Source organism: Balaenoptera acutorostrata, chromosome 12 (assembly GCF_949987535.1).
Source record: "Balaenoptera acutorostrata chromosome 12, mBalAcu1.1, whole genome shotgun sequence".
Classification (NCBI taxonomy): Eukaryota; Metazoa; Chordata; class Mammalia; order Artiodactyla; family Balaenopteridae; genus Balaenoptera; species Balaenoptera acutorostrata.
This window is the reverse complement of record NC_080075.1, coordinates 73,751,279-73,768,572: the sequence shown is the minus strand read 5'-3', so window position 1 is coordinate 73,768,572 and position 17,294 is coordinate 73,751,279. Positions and strand designations below refer to the sequence as shown.

At 59.5% G+C, this 17,294-nt stretch overlaps 1 protein-coding gene across 2 annotated transcripts; it reads left to right on the top strand.

Annotated features, from left to right (window-relative positions):
* The first annotated feature begins 1,761 nt into the window (after positions 1–1,761).
* GAREM2 (GRB2 associated regulator of MAPK1 subtype 2) lies at positions 1,762–16,831 on the top strand. 2 transcript variants are annotated; one of them, XM_057558204.1, is made up of 6 exons: positions 1,762–2,014; positions 5,037–5,177; positions 10,370–10,500; positions 11,220–12,275; positions 13,253–13,422; positions 13,951–16,831. In XM_057558204.1, the coding sequence occupies exons 1-6, from the start codon at positions 1,903–1,905 to the stop codon at positions 14,978–14,980; spliced, it is 2,640 nt and encodes an 879-aa protein (XP_057414187.1). In that variant the 5' UTR covers positions 1,762–1,902; the 3' UTR covers positions 14,981–16,831. The 2 variants fall into 2 exon arrangements, with proteins under 2 accessions (XP_057414187.1, XP_057414188.1); XM_057558205.1 differs by lacking the exon at positions 5,037–5,177.
* The last annotated feature ends 463 nt before the right edge of the window (positions 16,832–17,294 follow it).

Here is a 17,294-nt window from a genome sequence, read left to right as displayed (position 1 = left end):
TGTTAAGCACCCTCCTCCCTCGGGCTGCTTCCTGTGCTCTCAGTGCTGCCAGCTGTCTTCCAGCAATCTCAGCCCAAGGAAAGATCTAAGCGGTTCTGACTCAAGGTGAAGCTGACTTCCTTCCTACATGGCTCTTGAGCCCTGAACAAATCAAGGGATGTATGTATGTGCACATAGAGGTCCCTGGAGATTTGCCACCAGTTAAAAAGCCCTAGAAAGGCTCTGGAACATTCTACAACAATTGGGGGTGGGTCCAACCAGTTAGGTAGCTCTGCTTGATTCCTCACACCTGTGTGGTCCCTGACTCAGCCAAAATCCAGAGTTACACGGGTTTTGGTATGAAATATGAAGTGTGTCCTGGAGGAAAGATCAGAGGAGGAACTGCAGTCCGGCTGGGACAGCAGGGTTGGAGAGGAGGAAGGGCCACACGACAAACGGCAGAAGCAGAATTGCCAGGACTTGGTGACCAGCTGGATGGAAGGATTAAGAAGAGTTCCAGGTTGGGGGACCAGGTGAAAGGTGATGTCCTTAGCTGGGATAGAAAATGAAAGAGGACCGGGTTCAGGTGTGATTGTTGACATGGAATGCCTGTGAATGCCTCGGTGGGGATAGAGGGGCTTAGCTGGAAACTGAGGTCTAGGGCTGAGGTGAACCAGCAATACTGAGAACTAGAAGCTGCAGATGTGGCGTCTACATCCAGGCTCAGAGGCCTCTCTCAGACACAGGGCGACCGAATGGTCTGGTCCTGGTTTACACCCTCTGTCCTGGTTTATGCCTATAAACCTATCCCTGTTAGCACCTCCTGCACTCTCAAAGGTGTCCCAGTTTGGATGACAAACTGCCTTCCAGTCACAGCGCTGCTTCTTTCCTGCTGTGTGACCTTGGAGCAAAGCATTTCTGCTCTTGGAGTCTCCGTTTCTTTCCTCTGCAAAAGATGGAGATTGAACAGTGATCTGAAATGTCTCTTCCTCTGAGAAGTTGTGTTCATCTTATCTGGTGCCGTTTCTCTTGGGGTTCAGGTCACCTGATGTGGGATGTCAGTCACCTCCGCTTGTGTGTGTGTGTTGAGGGGGGATCTCTCTGGGGTACCGAGGCTGAGGACGAGAGTCCATGCAGCCCTTTCAGCACCAGCTTATGTCTATGCTGGAGCTATCTGGCTCACGGACTGGTGACAATCGGTAAGAAGGCGCCGGGAACTTGGAAAGTGGGGGCGGAGGGGGCGGTATTAGGCTTCGGCGACAAGCTGGGAAGGCGGTGGGATCTGCAGTTAAACCTAGCTTCAAATCAAGCTGCTACTTGACCTCTCTGAGTCTGTTTGCTCATCAGTAAGATGGGGTTAATTAAGCGGCCTCGCCAGGATGTGTGAAGCTGGAGGTAATATACGTCCTAAAGGCAGCAACCGCTGCTGGGATCGCGGCGGCAGAAGCTTTGGGAAGTGAAGCAGGACCCCCGAGCGGGACTGGAGGCGATTCCCGGAGGCCGGGGCACCAGCGGGCGAGGAAAGGGGGATCCGAACACGCTCGGCGGGGAAGGGGAGGCCGACCCCCACCGCCGACCCCGGGGATGCCGCTTCGCGTCCACGTTTTCCCTCCTGGCGCCCGCCGGGGGTCCCGGTCCCCGGCTGTCACCTGGACGCTCGGGGATGGGGCGGGTGAGCCGGGCCGGCGGGGAGGCGGGCCTTGGCGGCGGCTGCGGGCGCGGGCCGGGGGGTGGGGCGAGGGGCGGGGGGCGGGGGCCGGCACCCCGCTGGGAGGCCGGCCACGTGACGCCCGCAGCACCGGCCGGGCCGCCAGGCGGGGAGCGCCGCGGCGGCCCCAGGAGGTGGCGGCGGGCGCGGAAGCCCGGGCCGCGCGGGACTGGCCGTCGGGGCCCCGGGACGGCGGCCCCGGGGACGCCCATGCCATGGAGAAGTTGGCGGCCGGGCTGGCGGGCCTGCGCTGGAGCATGGGCGCCTTCCCGCTCGACCTCATCGTCAGCCGCTGCCGCTTGCCCACGCTTGCCTGCCTCGGGCCAGGTACCGGGGGTGTTGGGAAGGGCGACTGGGGGGCCACGGGGCCATCGGGGACTCTCCCGGGGCCGTGAGGATGCGGCCCCTGCCCTCCCGCTCCTCGGCGCGGGCCCCGCGCTGCTCCCGGAGCGCCTCCCCGGAGACCCGGGGCCCACGAACCGAGGAGCCGCCTCCTTCTGGGCCCCACGGACGGGCACAGGGACAGAAACCTGGGACAGGGACTGGGGCCGGGCCCGGGACAGAGTTCTCCGACCCAGCTGGAGCCCGGAGCGCGGCGGAGCCGCCAAGTCCGCCCCGTCGGTGCACCCCCTTCCCTCGCCGCCCTCAGACCCCCGCCCGGGCCGCGCCCCCCTTCCATCCTTTTGTCTCCGGCCTTTCACCCCGATCCTCCCGTATCCCTTGGGCCTCGGACTCTGTCTTCCCACCGCCGCCGCCCCCCAGCCCCGCTCTGTGCCTCTTGGGACCCTTCTCGCACCCTCCTTTCGCGTCCTGGGGAGCAGCCTCCTGTCCCCGGGGGCCGGCAGACTACCTCTGGGCCTGAGTGAGCGAGTCCTCCCGCCGGGCGGGCCCCCGAGCCCCCGGACCTCCCCACATCTTGCCCCACTTCTCCTTGGGGCCCGGGGGCCCGGGCTGCTCTGCTGATGCTTGCGGGCCCGAGAGGGGCGCCCGGAGGCTGCGCCGAGCAAGTGGACCGTTTGGGGGAAGAGGGGCTGCTTGGCTGGGGGAGGGGCAGGAGCCGGGGCTGGCAGCCAGGCCGGGGGTTTTGTGTGCGAGAAGAATAGGGGTTTGGCCCGCGTTGGCACACTCGCTTCCCTGAATGCTAATGGAGCCCGCGGCCACAGGCTCCTCTCCTCTCCTCTCCGCGGGGCCAGCGGCCTCTCCTCCGACCTGCGGCGGCGAGGAGTGGGCACAGTGAGCGTCACCGTGTCCCAGGAGCGGGCTCGGTGAGAGCGTCTATGCCTGGGCCGTCGGGCAGGGTTGCCCGGCAGTCCAACGTCTTGTTTTCCGGATCGTCGGCGCGTGATGCCGAGACCGCCCATGTCAACAGCAAGGCTGTGTGTGTCTGCGTGTGAATGGAATATGCTGGCCCTAGGTTGTGCCTGGCCACTTCCCACACATCCTCTTTGGCATCTCCCCCCCGCCCCCGGGGGGGGTCCTTTTTGAGCTTCTCAATCTGGCAGGCCTCCTTTGGGTTCCCTTGACACCTCTGGCACCCTTGTCTTGTCTCCTATTGTAACCCGTTGTAATGGTCAGTTTATTGTCCTTCTACTGGGCTGCAGGCTCCTTGAGGTAGGGCATCCTGCCTAACAAAGATTATGGAAGGAGTAAATGAATGAGGGAATGAGCAACTGGTGTGATGGCCCAGTTGCTTGGTGCCTGTCTGTGACAATGGTGGCTATGGCTGTGGTCACCTTATGTGATCAAAACTGTGAGTGTGAATATGTGATCAAAAGTACGTCTTGAAGTCTTGAAGGTCCCTGTGTGCCTGTGCATTTGGGAGGGGCCCCTTAGTGGGACCATGGGACTGAGTTGTGTCATTGGGGTGATAAGCAAGCCCCTATCACTGTGGGCCAGGTGGCTGTGCTGGCTCAACTATTGGTGACCATGAACCATGGTTGTTGGTGTGTGTCCTGTGTGACTGTGGCCTGCATCCCTTGGAAGGGCAGCCTGGGGCTTAGGAGAGCTCTAAGAGGAGGTTACAGAGTAGGAAAGCCTCCTCTGCCTCAGGTGAGGAATTGAGGAGAAAGGCTCACCCCTCCCCGCTCCATACACAGGGTGGAAGCCAGGCCCTTCCTGCAGGTCCTGAACACATCCTCCCCTCCCCCGACCAAATGCACACACTTCAGGGAGTCCCCAGCCATCAGAGTAAACCATTTCCCATTTGGTTGGGTGGCAGAAATTTATTAAGTTGCATCTGAGGGGGCTGGGAAGGAGGCATCCCTCACCGCCACCCTGCTCACCAGCTGCAACCAGGAGACGGCTCAAAGGCCTCCTGGAAGCTGGGCCAGCCCTTCTGCTCTCCTGGAAACCGGTGCTGGGGTTGGAGCCTCTGGGGCCCAGGCCCCTCCCGACGGCTTGGCCCCCATGCAGCTTCCCCCAGGACTAGCCCCCATCACTCTTCTAAATCCATCCCCTTCCTCTGGCCTTCATCACTGTGTTCCAAAGACTGGGGGGGATGAAGGGCTGAGGGAGGGAGAGCCAAGAAGCAGATTCTCTGAGGTGGGATCAGCGGGTATCTGAGACTTTCTCCTCTCTCCTTTGAGGTCCCTTGTGTGCAGGAGACTGTCTGTGGCAGTGGGTGAAAAGAGAGCCCAAAGAGAGCCAGGAATCAGCTCCTGTAAGCCCTGCCATTCTCCTGACCTGAGTGACCCATAGCTCTGGGGTTCACCATGGACGGCCCCTTCTCGGCCCTCTCTGTGCCCCACCGAGGCCCTCCTTTCCTGGCCGAGGAGCCGACTCGGGGGCTGAGAATTCTGCTGGTCTCAGTTCAGGTGGTTCTGAGGCCCAGCTCAAGTGTCTGCTGCTCTGCACTGTCTCCCATCCTCCCTCCTGCCCCACACTCCCCCTCGGCTAGTTTACTGCCCCTTCTGTGAGAACTCAGACAGCCTCCATTCAGCGGCTCAAACTTGGCCTGTATTCTCTGTTCACATCTCTTCCCACCTCCCCCTGGGCCTAAGGGCTCCTGGAGGGCAGAGGCTGGGCTCATCCGCTGGGAGCCCCTGGCTCCAGCACAGGGCCTGGGACAGCAGGCAGTCCAGTCGCATGATGAATGCAGGACGGAGGCTGGGCTGGTTGCTGGGGCCCCATCGGGAGCCTGAGCCCTGAGAGAGGGGGCCTGATTCAGCCCCGAGGTCACAGCTGGCAGCCTGCCTGTCCCTTGAGCGTTGCTGGTCTGACAGGGGTCATGGGGAGCTGTCCCCGGTGCAGTCTCGCTGAGGAGGTGAGGGGATCACCCTGCCTATTCTTTCTGCCCCTCCTAACGTTCTCTTTCCTGTCCTTCCTCCTCTATCCTCCTTTCCCCTCTCAGGGGAGTATGCCGAGGGCGTCAGTGAGCGAGACATCCTGCTCATTCACTCCTGCCGCCAGTGGACAACGGTGACAGCCCACACCCTGGAGGAGGGTCACTATGTCATCGGGCCCAAGATTGACATCCCCCTGCAGTACCCAGGTGTGCCCAGCCAGGGACAGATGGCGCAGAGCCGGTGGGAGGTGTAGGCAGGGGGGTAGGTGTGGGGAGGTCTTGGAGGAAACTGTTGGTGACTGGCTTTTCCTTAGAGCCACAGGAGTGAGCAAGGTCATGGCTGGCAGGGTGGTGATTAGGGTTAGGGTTAGAGTTAGGGCCCAGTGGGTTTCATACTGTTTTGTGGAGCCCTGGGTTTCTGGTTGCAAACCTTTGATTCCCATTTTATTTTAAAATAGATTTGAAACTAATGTTAAAAAAAAAGTACCCACACCCTCAAACTGCTACAAATCAAACCTTAACCCTGACTAGAGACCTTCGGTATGTACCATTACATACAGGTGGTACCTCTGCCTCATTAACACTTTTAGCACAGACCCTCAAAGAGAAAATCTCCTGCTAGGATCCTCTCAGTACTGTGCAACCGAAAGACTTCAAAAACAAAGGGATGCTCAGGCTGATTATGTGGCTGCATCTGCCTGCTCTAATCCTGTTTTTCCCAATTTTTGTGTTAAACTTATTGTTTTCACTGATTGACTTAAGTGAATGTTAAAATTTTAGGCTTTTAAATAAGATTCTGCAATGAATTTCTACTTTTATCTGTTATATATATGATGCTGATGTCCTAAAGATTTTGTTTGAAGAAAGGATTCTGCTGCTAAAAAAAGAAAGTACAGCCCTTTCGTTTTACACACAATGAAACAGAGGGCCTAAGAAGGGAAGTGACTTGCCCAGGGTCACACAGCTGGTAAGCAGCAGAGCAAGGGCTAGCACCCAGGTATCTTGACTCCTGGGCTCTTGCTTGCTGCCACATCAGGAATGCAGGGCTGTTGTCCCCTGTGTGGGAGGGATGCGAGTCTGGTGGCCCCATCCCAGAGATGCCCCCATGTGAGCCCAGGATCCCACAGCTCCTGCATATTAAACACGTGCTGCGTTTCAGACACTGGGCAGAGCGTTGTTGTCATTGCATCCTCACAGCAACCCTGTGAGGAAGTTTTATCAAGCTCCAGGAGTTAGTAGTCAGCCCAGTTCTGTGTTTAACTGCTGCCCACCCCCCAGCAAAGGTTGGAATCCTTTGAGCTGGGAAGGCTCACCGTCCCTTCCTCACAGGTACGCTGTTCCCCTTCTGGCGCTGCCTGGGTCTCCCTGGAGCCAGTGGGACAGGACTAAACCCTTTACGGGGCTTCTGCCCTTTACGGCGCCCTGTGCACCTCGTTCTCCAGTAGCCCCAGAGCCCATTTTAAACATGAGGAAACTGTCTCAAGCATCTTTCTGACCTGGCCTGGAGCCCTCGGGGAGGCCTGCCCAAGCTAGAAACTTCCCAGCCTGGGTATCTGGCCTAGGTCCAGGGAGAGGTCCCAGGTCTTCTTCTTGGGATAAAAAAAGCAAAGATTGGGGGACTTCCCTGGCGGTCCAGTGGTGAAGACGGCGCTTGCACTGCTGGGGGCACAGGTTCGATGCAAAAAAAAAACAACAACAAAGATTGGAAAAAGCCTTCACTGACAGAAATATGACTTACTGTGCCATTCCGGTTGTGTCATTAAAAATCCGGGAAACCAAGGTACAGAGCCTTCTGGGGAACTCTGTGTCCACGGGGCTCCTGGCCCTTTCCCCCCATCTCTTTCGGTGCCCTTGTGTACGGCGGGTGACAGCTGGCCTGCCGAGGTGTCGCATCCCCAGCTCCATCTTTCCGGTGGGCCGCTCGGGCCCCGCCTGGATGGGGGCTGGGTGGCCGAGGCCCCCCTAGGAGGGGGAGGGGCTGGGCCGCCAGCGGGTTAATGAGGAAGCTCTGAGTGCACAGCTCAGCGCTGGTTCCTCCTAATGAATTAATAATTGCGCGGGCCGGCGGGCGGGGCGGACCGCGGAGAGAGCCGCGGGAGGCGGGGGAGGGAGAGGGGAGGAGGGCTCAGGGCGATGCCCTGCAGCGAGGGGCGTGGGGGCCGCTGCTGGAGAGCCGGGTCTCCAGGCCAAGGCCCACCGCCCGGGGAGGCGGGGAGACCGGACTCCTCCGGGACGACCCCCCACCCCCACCCCGCCAGCTCCCCGCCTTGCCCTCCGCGCGGTGCCTCTCCCCGCGCGGTCGCGGACCCTGCGGAGCACCGGGCAGACGCGTCCCTTGAGCCAAGTAGTATGCTTCCACTTTACAGATGGGAAAACAGAAGCCATGGGGATTAAGTAATTTGCTCAAGGCCACACAGGTGGTAGGTGGCAGAGCTGGGATTCAGCCAGGTCTGTCCCACTCCCAGGTCTGTGCATTTACCCACCGTTCTTTATGGAGCGTCTGTTATGGGTCAGGTGCTGGCAGGGAGGGGTGACAAACAAGACCCTGCTTCAGGCTGGAAGGGACGGTCGGGGCCGCATATACGTGCTCTGGGAGTCACGGACAGGGAGGAGGGGCAGGCCAGGGTGGGGCAGGTCCCTACAGCCGCAGGGGACCTCGGGTCTTATGTAGGGGGAGACAGGAGAGGAAGCTGCCCCCAGTGGGGCTGCAGAGGGAGGAAAAGGCTTCCAGGGGCCAGAGCATCACCCCCGGGAGGTCTACCTTCCTTCCTCCCGGCAGTGATGACCGGTTCTGGGCTCAGGCTGCGGCGGAGGGGGTGGTGCCGGCTGCCATGGTTACATCGATCTTCCCTGCCACATCCTCCCCCCCCCCCCTCCCCGGCTCCAGCCCTGACTTGGCTCCAGCTCTCCCCACAGGCGGCAGTGGGCACTTCTCCCTGCCTGGCTGCTTGGGGTTGGGGGGTTTGTGTGTGGATATGGGGGAGGCGACTGGGTGAGGGATGGGGGCTACTTTTCTTGGATGGTAGCAGATCTGTGACTCCTGCTTTCTGACCTGCAGATCACTGTTCTTTGCTCGGTCCCCTCCCCAGTTTATCCCTGCTGCCCTCTAGGGCTGTGACTCATCCAGGCCTCTTCCTACCAGGGTCTCAGAGTGGTTGGGGAAGGATGGGGGATGGGACGTGGGGTATGTTCCCTCCAGCTTTCTCCTGGGCATTTCCCCCTCTCTTTCTTGGTTCTCACTTTTCCTGCTCATAGATGTTGATGCTTCAGTCTCTGCCCCTGGCCCTCTGCTCTTCATACTCTGCATTAGGGAGTGGGTGTCTCAATCCGGGTTTCTGGTTGGGCTTTGGGGGCTCCAAGAACCGCCCCCCTGTACTGTATACAAAATGCTTTTTTGTGTGTTCCTGCTAGGGGTACACTGTGGGATTTCTCTGGGAAGAGGGTCCCCAAAGGGTCAAGATCCTCTGTTCTTCCTCTTTCCTGAGCTATCTTGCCTGCCCCACAGCTGACGCTGCCTCCTGTGGGCTGGTGACCTTCTGTCTGTTACTTCTGACTAGGCATCCTCAAGCCCTGCACCCACACGCTCTCCTGCCCTAGGAGCACCCCCTGCAGGGCCTCACTTGGCCTCCCCAGTTCGGCTGGTGCTCCACAACTCATTCCTTCCAGGGTCTCAGTTTTGGTTAACAGCTCTGCCGTCTCCATTTCTGGCCAGGCTGGTGACCCGAGTCCCTTCCTCCACCACCTACTCATCAGTCACCACAGTCCGACGAGGCTCCCTACCTCGAAAGTACCTCTTGGTCCGCTCATTTTTGCTAGTCCCTCAGTTGCTGCCCTGGCTCTTTTCCAGAACTCGTTACTGAGTTATTTACCTGAATGGTGTCCCTGTTATCTTTATAGAGTTCAACTTTGATCTTGGTCTTTCCTTGCTCAGAACACTCCAGGGGGTTTCATTCTTACGGAGTAAAATCCTACCATATGGCATTCAGAGACTTTCATAACCCAGTCGCTGTCTGCTTCACCCCTGTCATCACCCCCCTCAAGTCCTCCTCTCCAGGCACTCACCACTTTGGGCAGGCAGTCTGCTTCCGTGACTCTGTGTCTTTGCTCATGCTATTTCTTCCATGTGGAATGTCCATTCTGTAAAACTCTTTTCATTCTTATGATCCCCTCAGACTGCCAGGCAGATTTCCCCCAACTCAGTGGTCTTCTCACTCTTTTGTCATGAGTCTGGTGTAGCATTTGTTACATCCTGCCATCACACACTATATCTGGATTTCCTTGTGGGCAGACTGTCTTACCCAGATTTGCACCCCCTGTCGGGGCAAGGCTAGTGTCTGGCACGTAGTGGGTGCTCCGCGAATGTTTGTGGAATGAACAAATGAATGGGCTATGACTGCAGCAACCACCGGCAACACTACAGACGCTAGAGTCGCCTTGCCTTCTCTCAGCTTATACGGGACTCTCTTCCTTCTGTGTGAGGGCTAAGAAGAGGCCATCTGTCCAGATGCCAGCGTGGCTCACAGCCTGTCTTTGTGCTCACATAGGTGGGCACATAAAAGGTGTGTGGCCAGTGAGGTTAGATAGTTTACACAGAGGGGTGTCAGCTTTACGGATTATCATCATTCTTTAAAGTCTGTGTCTGCTGGGGGCATCTGCTGAGCCAGCCAAAACATAGGCCTGGACGGCAGGTTGGGAAGACCTCATCTGAGGGAGGAGGCTTTGCTGGGCTCAGATCAGAGGCCTCTGGGACAGTGGGGCTGGATGTTGGATCAGAGGAGGATTTGGGAACAGATCTAGAAGTCAGAGTTGCTCTCCCTGGACCTCCAAAGACTGGGGCTGGGCCCCTGGTCTGCCCATTGCATCAGTGTGGGTTAGCAATCCAACGCAGATACATAGAATGCCAGATCCAGGCGGGGCCCAAGAGCATCTGCTCCAGCTTCCTCTGCTGAGGACTCAAAGCTGCAGAGAAAGGAAGGGATTTGTGTAGGGTCATAGCAAATCAGAGTGGGGCTGGGACCAAGCTAGGAATCAGCACCCCCAGTGCCACACTAACGCTTGGTCCGAGGATAGCTCTGTGTCCAAGTGTTTGGGTGCCAGTTTGCACTTGGGTTTCTCTGGGCAGGCAGCTGCTAGCCTTATCACACACCCACAAGCTGCCCACTGGGTGAGGGCTGGGCTCTAGTTGCTAGGAATCTGTGCTCACCTCCCTGCTGAGGCTTGAATCAGCTGACCAGCTCCTTCCACTAGTGCAAACCTGCCCTTCTGACCACCTGAGTTACAGAGAGGCTAGCTGAGATGAGGGGAACAAGAAGCGGAGACAATGAGGTCTCTCCGGAAGCAGGCTAGGCTGCCAGCAAGCAGGCCCACCCTAGCAGCAGCCTGCATCCCCTCCTGTGCAGGGAAGTTCAAGCTCCTGGAGCAGGCCCGGGATGTTCGGGAGCCAGTGAGGTACTTCAGCAGCGTGGAGGAGGTGGCCAGCGTCTTCCCTGATCGCATCTTTGTGATGGAAGCCATCACCTTCAGTGTCAAGGTTAGTCCTTTCTGCACCAGGCACGGTGCCCCCAGGTTTCCATTATCCTCGGGGGCAAGCCTGACCCTGGTTGGAGGGTGGCCTTTGAGCTCTAAGAGGTAAAAGTGTCACAGTGTGGCTTCTGGCAGCCCCTTGAAAGCCTCTGGCTAGGTGTATGAACTTCCTGGAGCTTCCTGCAAAAGGTGGGGAAGCAGGAAGTGTGTGTGGAGGGTCACACCCTGACTGCGAAGTCTTTCAGGGCAGCCATCCTTTCAGCCACTGGTGGTGGTAGCATAGCTGTGGGGCACATAGTGCACATGGTCCCCCACTTATGTACAGGTGGTTCTTGCCTGTTTATAAACCCTCTGCTTATCCATCAATTCATTTCTCTTCAGAGCAGTCTTGCTGAATAGGTGGAGGATTGTTATCGCCCTAATTGTAAAAAATGATAACAAAATTTGCCATATGCTTAGTATTTTCAAAGTATTTCATTGTACATATAGTCTATTTAATCCTTACAGCAATTCTTCCAAGTAAGAGTAACTAAGCTCCCCGAGAGGTAACTCACTGAAGGCTGCACAGCCACCACGTGGCCTCTCCAGGATGGACTGTCCTCAGTCCACTGCTCTTGATCTGGTCTTAGCCCTGGGAAAGCCCCAAGAGGAGCGCTGTCCTCCTGGGTCCCGGCCCGGTGGCTTTCCCGGGGCCCTAAGGCCTCCCTCCGTTTCTGGGATCCCCAGGTGGTGTCAGGGGAGTTTAGCGAGGACAGCGAGGTGTACAACTTCACGCTGCACGCCGGCGACGAGCTCACTCTCATGGGCCAGGCGGAGATCCTGTGCGCCAAGACCACCAAGGAGCGCTCACGCTTCACCACCCTGCTGCGCAAGCTGGGCCGGGCCGGGGCGCTGGCCGGGGTGGGCGGCGGCGGCGGCGGCCCGGGGGGCACGGGGGCCGCGGGTGGCAGCGGGGGCGCCAGGCCCATCAAAGGCAAGATGCCCTGCCTCATCTGCATGAACCACCGCACCAATGAGAGCCTGAGCCTGCCCTTCCAGTGCCAGGGCCGCTTCAGCACGCGCAGCCCGCTGGAGCTGCAGATGCAGGAGGGCGAGCACACGGTGCGCGCCATCATCGAGCGCGTGCGGCTCCCGGTGAACGTGCTGGTGCCCAGCCGGCCGCCGCGCAACCCCTACGACCTGCACCCGGTGCGGGAGGGCCACTGCTACAAGCTGGTCAGCATCATCTCCAAGACGGTGGTGCTGGGGCTGGCGCTGCGCCGCGAGGGCCCGGCGCCGCTGCACTTCCTGCTGCTCACCGACACGCCGCGCTTCGCGCTACCGCAGGGCCTGCTGGCCGGGGACCCGCGTGTCGAGCGCCTGGTGCGCGACAGCGCCTCCTACTGCCGCGAGCGCTTCGACCCAGACGAGTACTCGACCGCCGTGCGCGAAGCGCCCGCCGAGCTGGCCGAAGACTGCGCCAGCCCGCGCCGCGCGCGCCTCTGCCTGCCCGCGCCCCCGCGCGCCCTCGGGCCCGCCCGCGCCCCCGCCTCCGGCCCCGGCCCGCCCGGCGACGGCGACCAGGAGTACGTGAGTCCCGACTGGGCCGGCGCGCCCGAGCCCGCCGCGCTGCCCGCCGAGATCCCCTACGAGGAGCTGTGGACGCACCAGGCGGCCGAGGGCCTCGCCGAGGGCAGGACCCGGCCGCTCCCGGGGCCCGACCTCATCTCCTTCGGGGCCGCTGGGCCGCCCCGCCTGGAGCCCGAGGCGGCCCCGCCTCCCGTGCCTCCCAAATCCGAGGCGGTGAGTGGACGCAGTGGAGGCGAGGAGGGGGGGAGGCCGGGCTCTGATCTCTGTGGGCCCCATCCTCCAGGGAGGTGGCCAGCCAGGGGTCAGGGTTTGGGCTTGAAAAGCTCGTTCTCCTGGGCCCCAGTCTTGGCATCTCGGTCTCCAGCCCCCGGAGTGTATGACAGAGGGTGGCCAAGGTGGGGAAAGGGGAGAAAACAAGGAGGAAAGAAACGCAGGAGCATTTGTAGGAAGGGATACCAGGGACGGTGGCATTGGGGGTTGTGGGGACAAAGATGCCAGCAGGTCCCCAGCCTCGGAGAATTGGGGATGAGCCTAGAACAGTGTTACCCAGAAGGTTCCACAGAACAAGGAGTCCTTTAAGTTGTCCAGTGTAAAGAAGGTTCTATGGTGAAGTAAGTTTAGAAGATGTAGTCTGTGACGCCCAGCCTTCCCCCTCCTCACTTTGGAGCCGCAGAGTATTGGTATAATAAAGGCTCTGAGAGGTCCTGCACGAAGGAAGCCCGTTTATCTGTGTTTAACACAGAATTTTCCAACCGAGCTTGTGCACAGACTATGGACAACACCTATGAACATCCCATGGAGTCCACTTTTGAGTGTCTGACCTATAAGGCAGGGATCCAGATAGCAGATACTTTTCCTTCCCTTTCTTCTCCTCATTACACCTTTTTCTTCTTATTTCTCTCCTTTTCCTTGAGGAGGGAATATGTCTACTTAACTGATTGTTTTTATCTACTTCTCTATTTTTTCTTACATTCAAGATGGATTTCCAAGGCCACAGGAGACAGTGTATGTGTTGTCGGCTCTCGATGAATGAAACAGGCTGGAGAGATGAGAAGGGGTGGGTGGGTGGGTGAGCAGCTGGGGTGTAAGGCAAGGCAGGCTCTTGGCAAAGTGGGGCAGTGTCAGTCCCAGACGCCGCCCTGGCCCAGCTGCCTGGGGACCAGGGTGGCGTCATGGCCCTGTGCTTGCAGGTGAAGGAGGAGTGCCGCCTGCTCAATGCCCCTCCTGTGCCCCCCCGAGGTGGCAGCGCCAATGGCCGGCTCTCGGGCAGTCCCCCGGTGCCCCCACGCTTCCCCAGGCTGCAGCCTCTCCACTCCCCCAGCTCCAGCCTCTCCTACTACTCCTCTGGCCTCCAGGATGGGTGAGCCCCTTCCTTCTCTTGGTCCTGGGCCTCCTCAGGTGGATTGAAGCAGGGGAGGGTGGGGAGGGGAGCCAGTGCTGAGGAAGAGGAAGACTTCAGGCCCGGGGTTCAGAGGTTCAGAGGTTCTGAGCAGTACCTGAGGGAGGGGGCCCTGGGGTCCGGGGTCCGGGGCTTCCTGCTTCAGTTCGCTTGTCTCCTAAATGATGACAACTGGTTGGGAGTGTTGCTCTGTTTCCCTCCAGAGTGGGATCTGCCACAGGGTGGAGTGCTCCTTGCTATTGAAAGTTTTCTATGTAATTCAGTTTAGTTTAATTTTTCCTGGGGAGGGGGGTGCCGGGAGAAAGAATAGGGCAATCTCAGAGGGCCTCAGGCCTCGGGGGCTGGGGTGCGGGCCAGCGCTGCTGAGATCGGAGCAGCGGCCTCCGTGACCTGGTGGAGCAGTGGTTTGCTGTGTCGTGTGTGTGGCCCTGTCGCATTTCCCTCTTGCTGTGCTTACCCTTCCATCTGTGTCTGTCTCTTTGACCACAGGGCGGGCTCCCGCAGTGGCAGTGGCTCTCCGTCACCGGATACCTACTCCCTCTATTGCTACCCATGCACCTGGGGAGACTGCAAGGTGGGCGAGTCCCCCAGCCGCCCACCCCCGGGACCCCTGCCCTCGACTACGCAGCCCAGCCAGGCCTCCCGGGCCCTTGTAGAGCCCCTGAGCAGTGGAGCTCCCTCTCTCTGGGGGGTCGACACCCCCATCAAGACCTACCACAGCTGCCCGCCTCCATTCAAGCCCTCCCACCCCCAGAAACGCTTCGCTCCCCTTGGAGCTCTGAACCCCTTTTCCGGGCCTGCCTACCCCACCGGCCCTTCAGCCGCCTCCCCTTCTGGGCCCACAGCCAGCTCAGGTCCCCTGGCTACCTCCAGCCCCGCTCGTTCCCCGGGCCCGGGCCCTCCAGGCCAGGCCTATTCGGCCGCTGCCTCCTCCTCCTGTCCCACCTCCTCCTCCTCCTCCTCTGAGCGCCAGACACCCGCCCTGGAGCCCTCTGATCCCTTTGAGCTGGGCCGGGGCAGCTCTCCAGAGCCAGAGCTGCTGCGCTGTCAGGAGCCCAGAGCTGTGAGGGCTCCTGGGCCTGGGCCTGGCCTTCTGCCACTTGGACCCCCCAAGGCCTTTGAGCCTGAAGGTTTGGTGCTGCGGCAGGTCCCCGCCCCCCTGTCCCCCGTGGCCCTGCAGGGGCCCGAAGCAGGCAGAGCACGACTTCTTCTCACCCAGGGGCGCCTAGAAGGGCCTCCGGCCAGTCCCCGGGATGGGGCCACAGGCTGGGGCGGCCGGGATGCCTCCTCCTGGCAGCCCCCCGCTGACCTGTCTGCACTCTCCCTGGAAGAGGTCTCGCGAAGTCTGCGTTTCATCGGGCTCTCGGAGGACGTGGTGAGCTTCTTTGCCCGAGAGCGCATTGATGGCAGCATCTTCGTGCAGCTCAGTGAGGACATCTTGGCAGATGACTTTCACCTCACCAAGCTGCAGGTCAAGAAGATCATGCAGTTCATCAAAGGCTGGCGGCCCAAGATCTGACTTCCCAGCTCGGGGCTGCACAACTGGAATTTTGGCCCGGAGGCCCTGGGGGGCCAGCCCTGGGTCTGCAGGGTGACGGCACTCCCAGAGGCGGGGCCTGCCTGCAGGAAGAATCTATGCCAAGACTGAGGCTGCTAAGCAGCCACGGAGAGTGAATCCAGGGGAGACACACTTGGAAACGGGGTCCTCTGGGCCAGAGCCCTGCATGCATCTTGGCTTTCAGTGTGCAGAGTACGCGGGGAAGGGGCTGGAGGCACCGGTGCACACCCGGGCCTGGTGACACATTGCTGCGATTCCCACGGGGGTTCAAAAGCGGGCCTTCATGGTGACCTAACAGCCCCCTCTGTCTTGCTGCAGAGCTCCACTGACAGATCGCACTTCATAGCTTGTAGCTGCAGGCTGGAGACAAGGGAAGATGGTCCATGATCTAAGCACAAATTCCCCAAGTGCCCGCTCTCCTCTGTGCTCTGTGGGCTTTTGGCCTAGCTGCCCCAGAGTCGGGGTGCCGATTTCTGTATCTCGGAGATGCCCTCCTTTCCCCTCTGCTCCGCCGTGTGTTGGGTCCCTGGCCCCGAGCACAGGTGTATCAAGTACAAGCCTGTGCCACCACACCTCAGAGGCTCCACCTGTGGGTTCTGGTTCTTGGGTGATGGCTTTGGAAGAGCACAGCTCTGCTCTTGACCTGCTTATCTAGTTAGGGAGGCAGATGCTGCCCCATGTCTCCAGCGCACTGGCTTCTGCCGCGAGCTCACCGCAACTAGCCCTCCATCCTGCCTGTTGGGTCCAGCCCACGAAGACTCTGACTCTGTGGAAGAGCAGGTGGATTGAGGGCAGCTGCTCTCTGATTCTTGAGGCAAGTGGCCTTCCATTGCTCCCATCCGTCTCCTGCCCCATCACTTGACCCTGGCAAACACATGGTGTCCTTTCCTGGTTTTCTGTCACTGGCACAAGTGGGATGGGGAGGAAAGAGAAAGCACGATGGCTTGGGAAAACCTGCTTTTTTCCTCGGAGCTCAGTCCTCTCGCACTTGTTCACCTGCTTCAAAGCAGGTCCTTGTGCCCTGTATCTTGAGCACGGTGATCTGCCAGCACCCAGAGAAGGTTGGCTGTCGTGTCCAACCACCACCCCCCACCCCGTGCTCTTCCCCATCTCACCTACCAGAAGCACACTAATTCTCCTAGTGTCAGGCCCAGGGGTATCTGCCTTACCGAGATATTTATCTCCTCTGTTTTTCTATCTTGAGAGGAGCGAAGCCGTGCTGTTGCTCGTGCCCCAAGCAGGCTGCCCCAGCGCTGAGGGAAGGGGAGTCAGGAAGTAGAGCACAGAAACTGGGCTGCTGAGACGTTGGGTTTCCTTGCCGATCACTCAGTGAATCCTCAAGGGCTAGTGAAATAAATGCTAGACCACTGAAGAGTAGTGCAGGTGCAATTCTGGGCGTCAACTGTGTTCTTTCAGAGGGCCGTGGGGACCGACTGGCACAATGTAAGTGCCTGCGGGCAGGAGAGGACTTCGGAAACGGTGTGTGTACACGGCCCACTTGTTCCTCAGAGGCAGCTGGTGGAGTGGCCCTCATTCCCTTCTGAAAACCCCTCACCAGCCCCTCAACTACAAGAACCCTCAATTCCCACTAATGTTTCAACATAATTCACACCTACCTAGTGCTGCTAAGTGGAAAGGTCATACTTCAAAGCTCCAAGCCACTACCCAGGTTTAACTTCCTGCCCTGTCCAAATACCTGCCTTGAGGCTGCCCAGACCCCCCCCCCACCCCACCCCCCAGAAGCCTGATAATGGCCTTGGTGTAGAGGATCAGTTCTTTACCTTCTATGGGTTACCTGAAAACTCCCAACTCGGAGATGCCTTGGTTTTTGAGTCTGGCTTCCTAGCAACCAGCTGTGAGTGTTGAGGAGAACTGGAGCTGAGCTTCCCGCCTGCCAGTCGCCAGAGCAGAGCTACCCAGGGGGGCAACTGAAGCACTCGCGGCTGGAGCAGAGGCAGGAGGGACTGGTGGCATCTCAAAGATGAGACCGCGCGGCGTGACGGGACTTGAATTATGATTCCGCACGCACACGGCGTGGATCCTTCTGCCAGACCCAGTGAGGAGCCCGAAGCTGGTTACTTGGACTGGGCAATGCTTCTGCCAGAACACAAGTGTAGGAACTTCCCACACCAGAGGGCGGGGGGACGGGAAGAGTGGAGGCTCTAGCAGAGGGGAGGCGGCGGTGGGTCACACGGGATGCCTGTGATCACTGTGCAGGCGTCGTCCACCTTCTGTGTCCTGGGGCAGCCACGACGTGCAGGATACACTGGCCAGG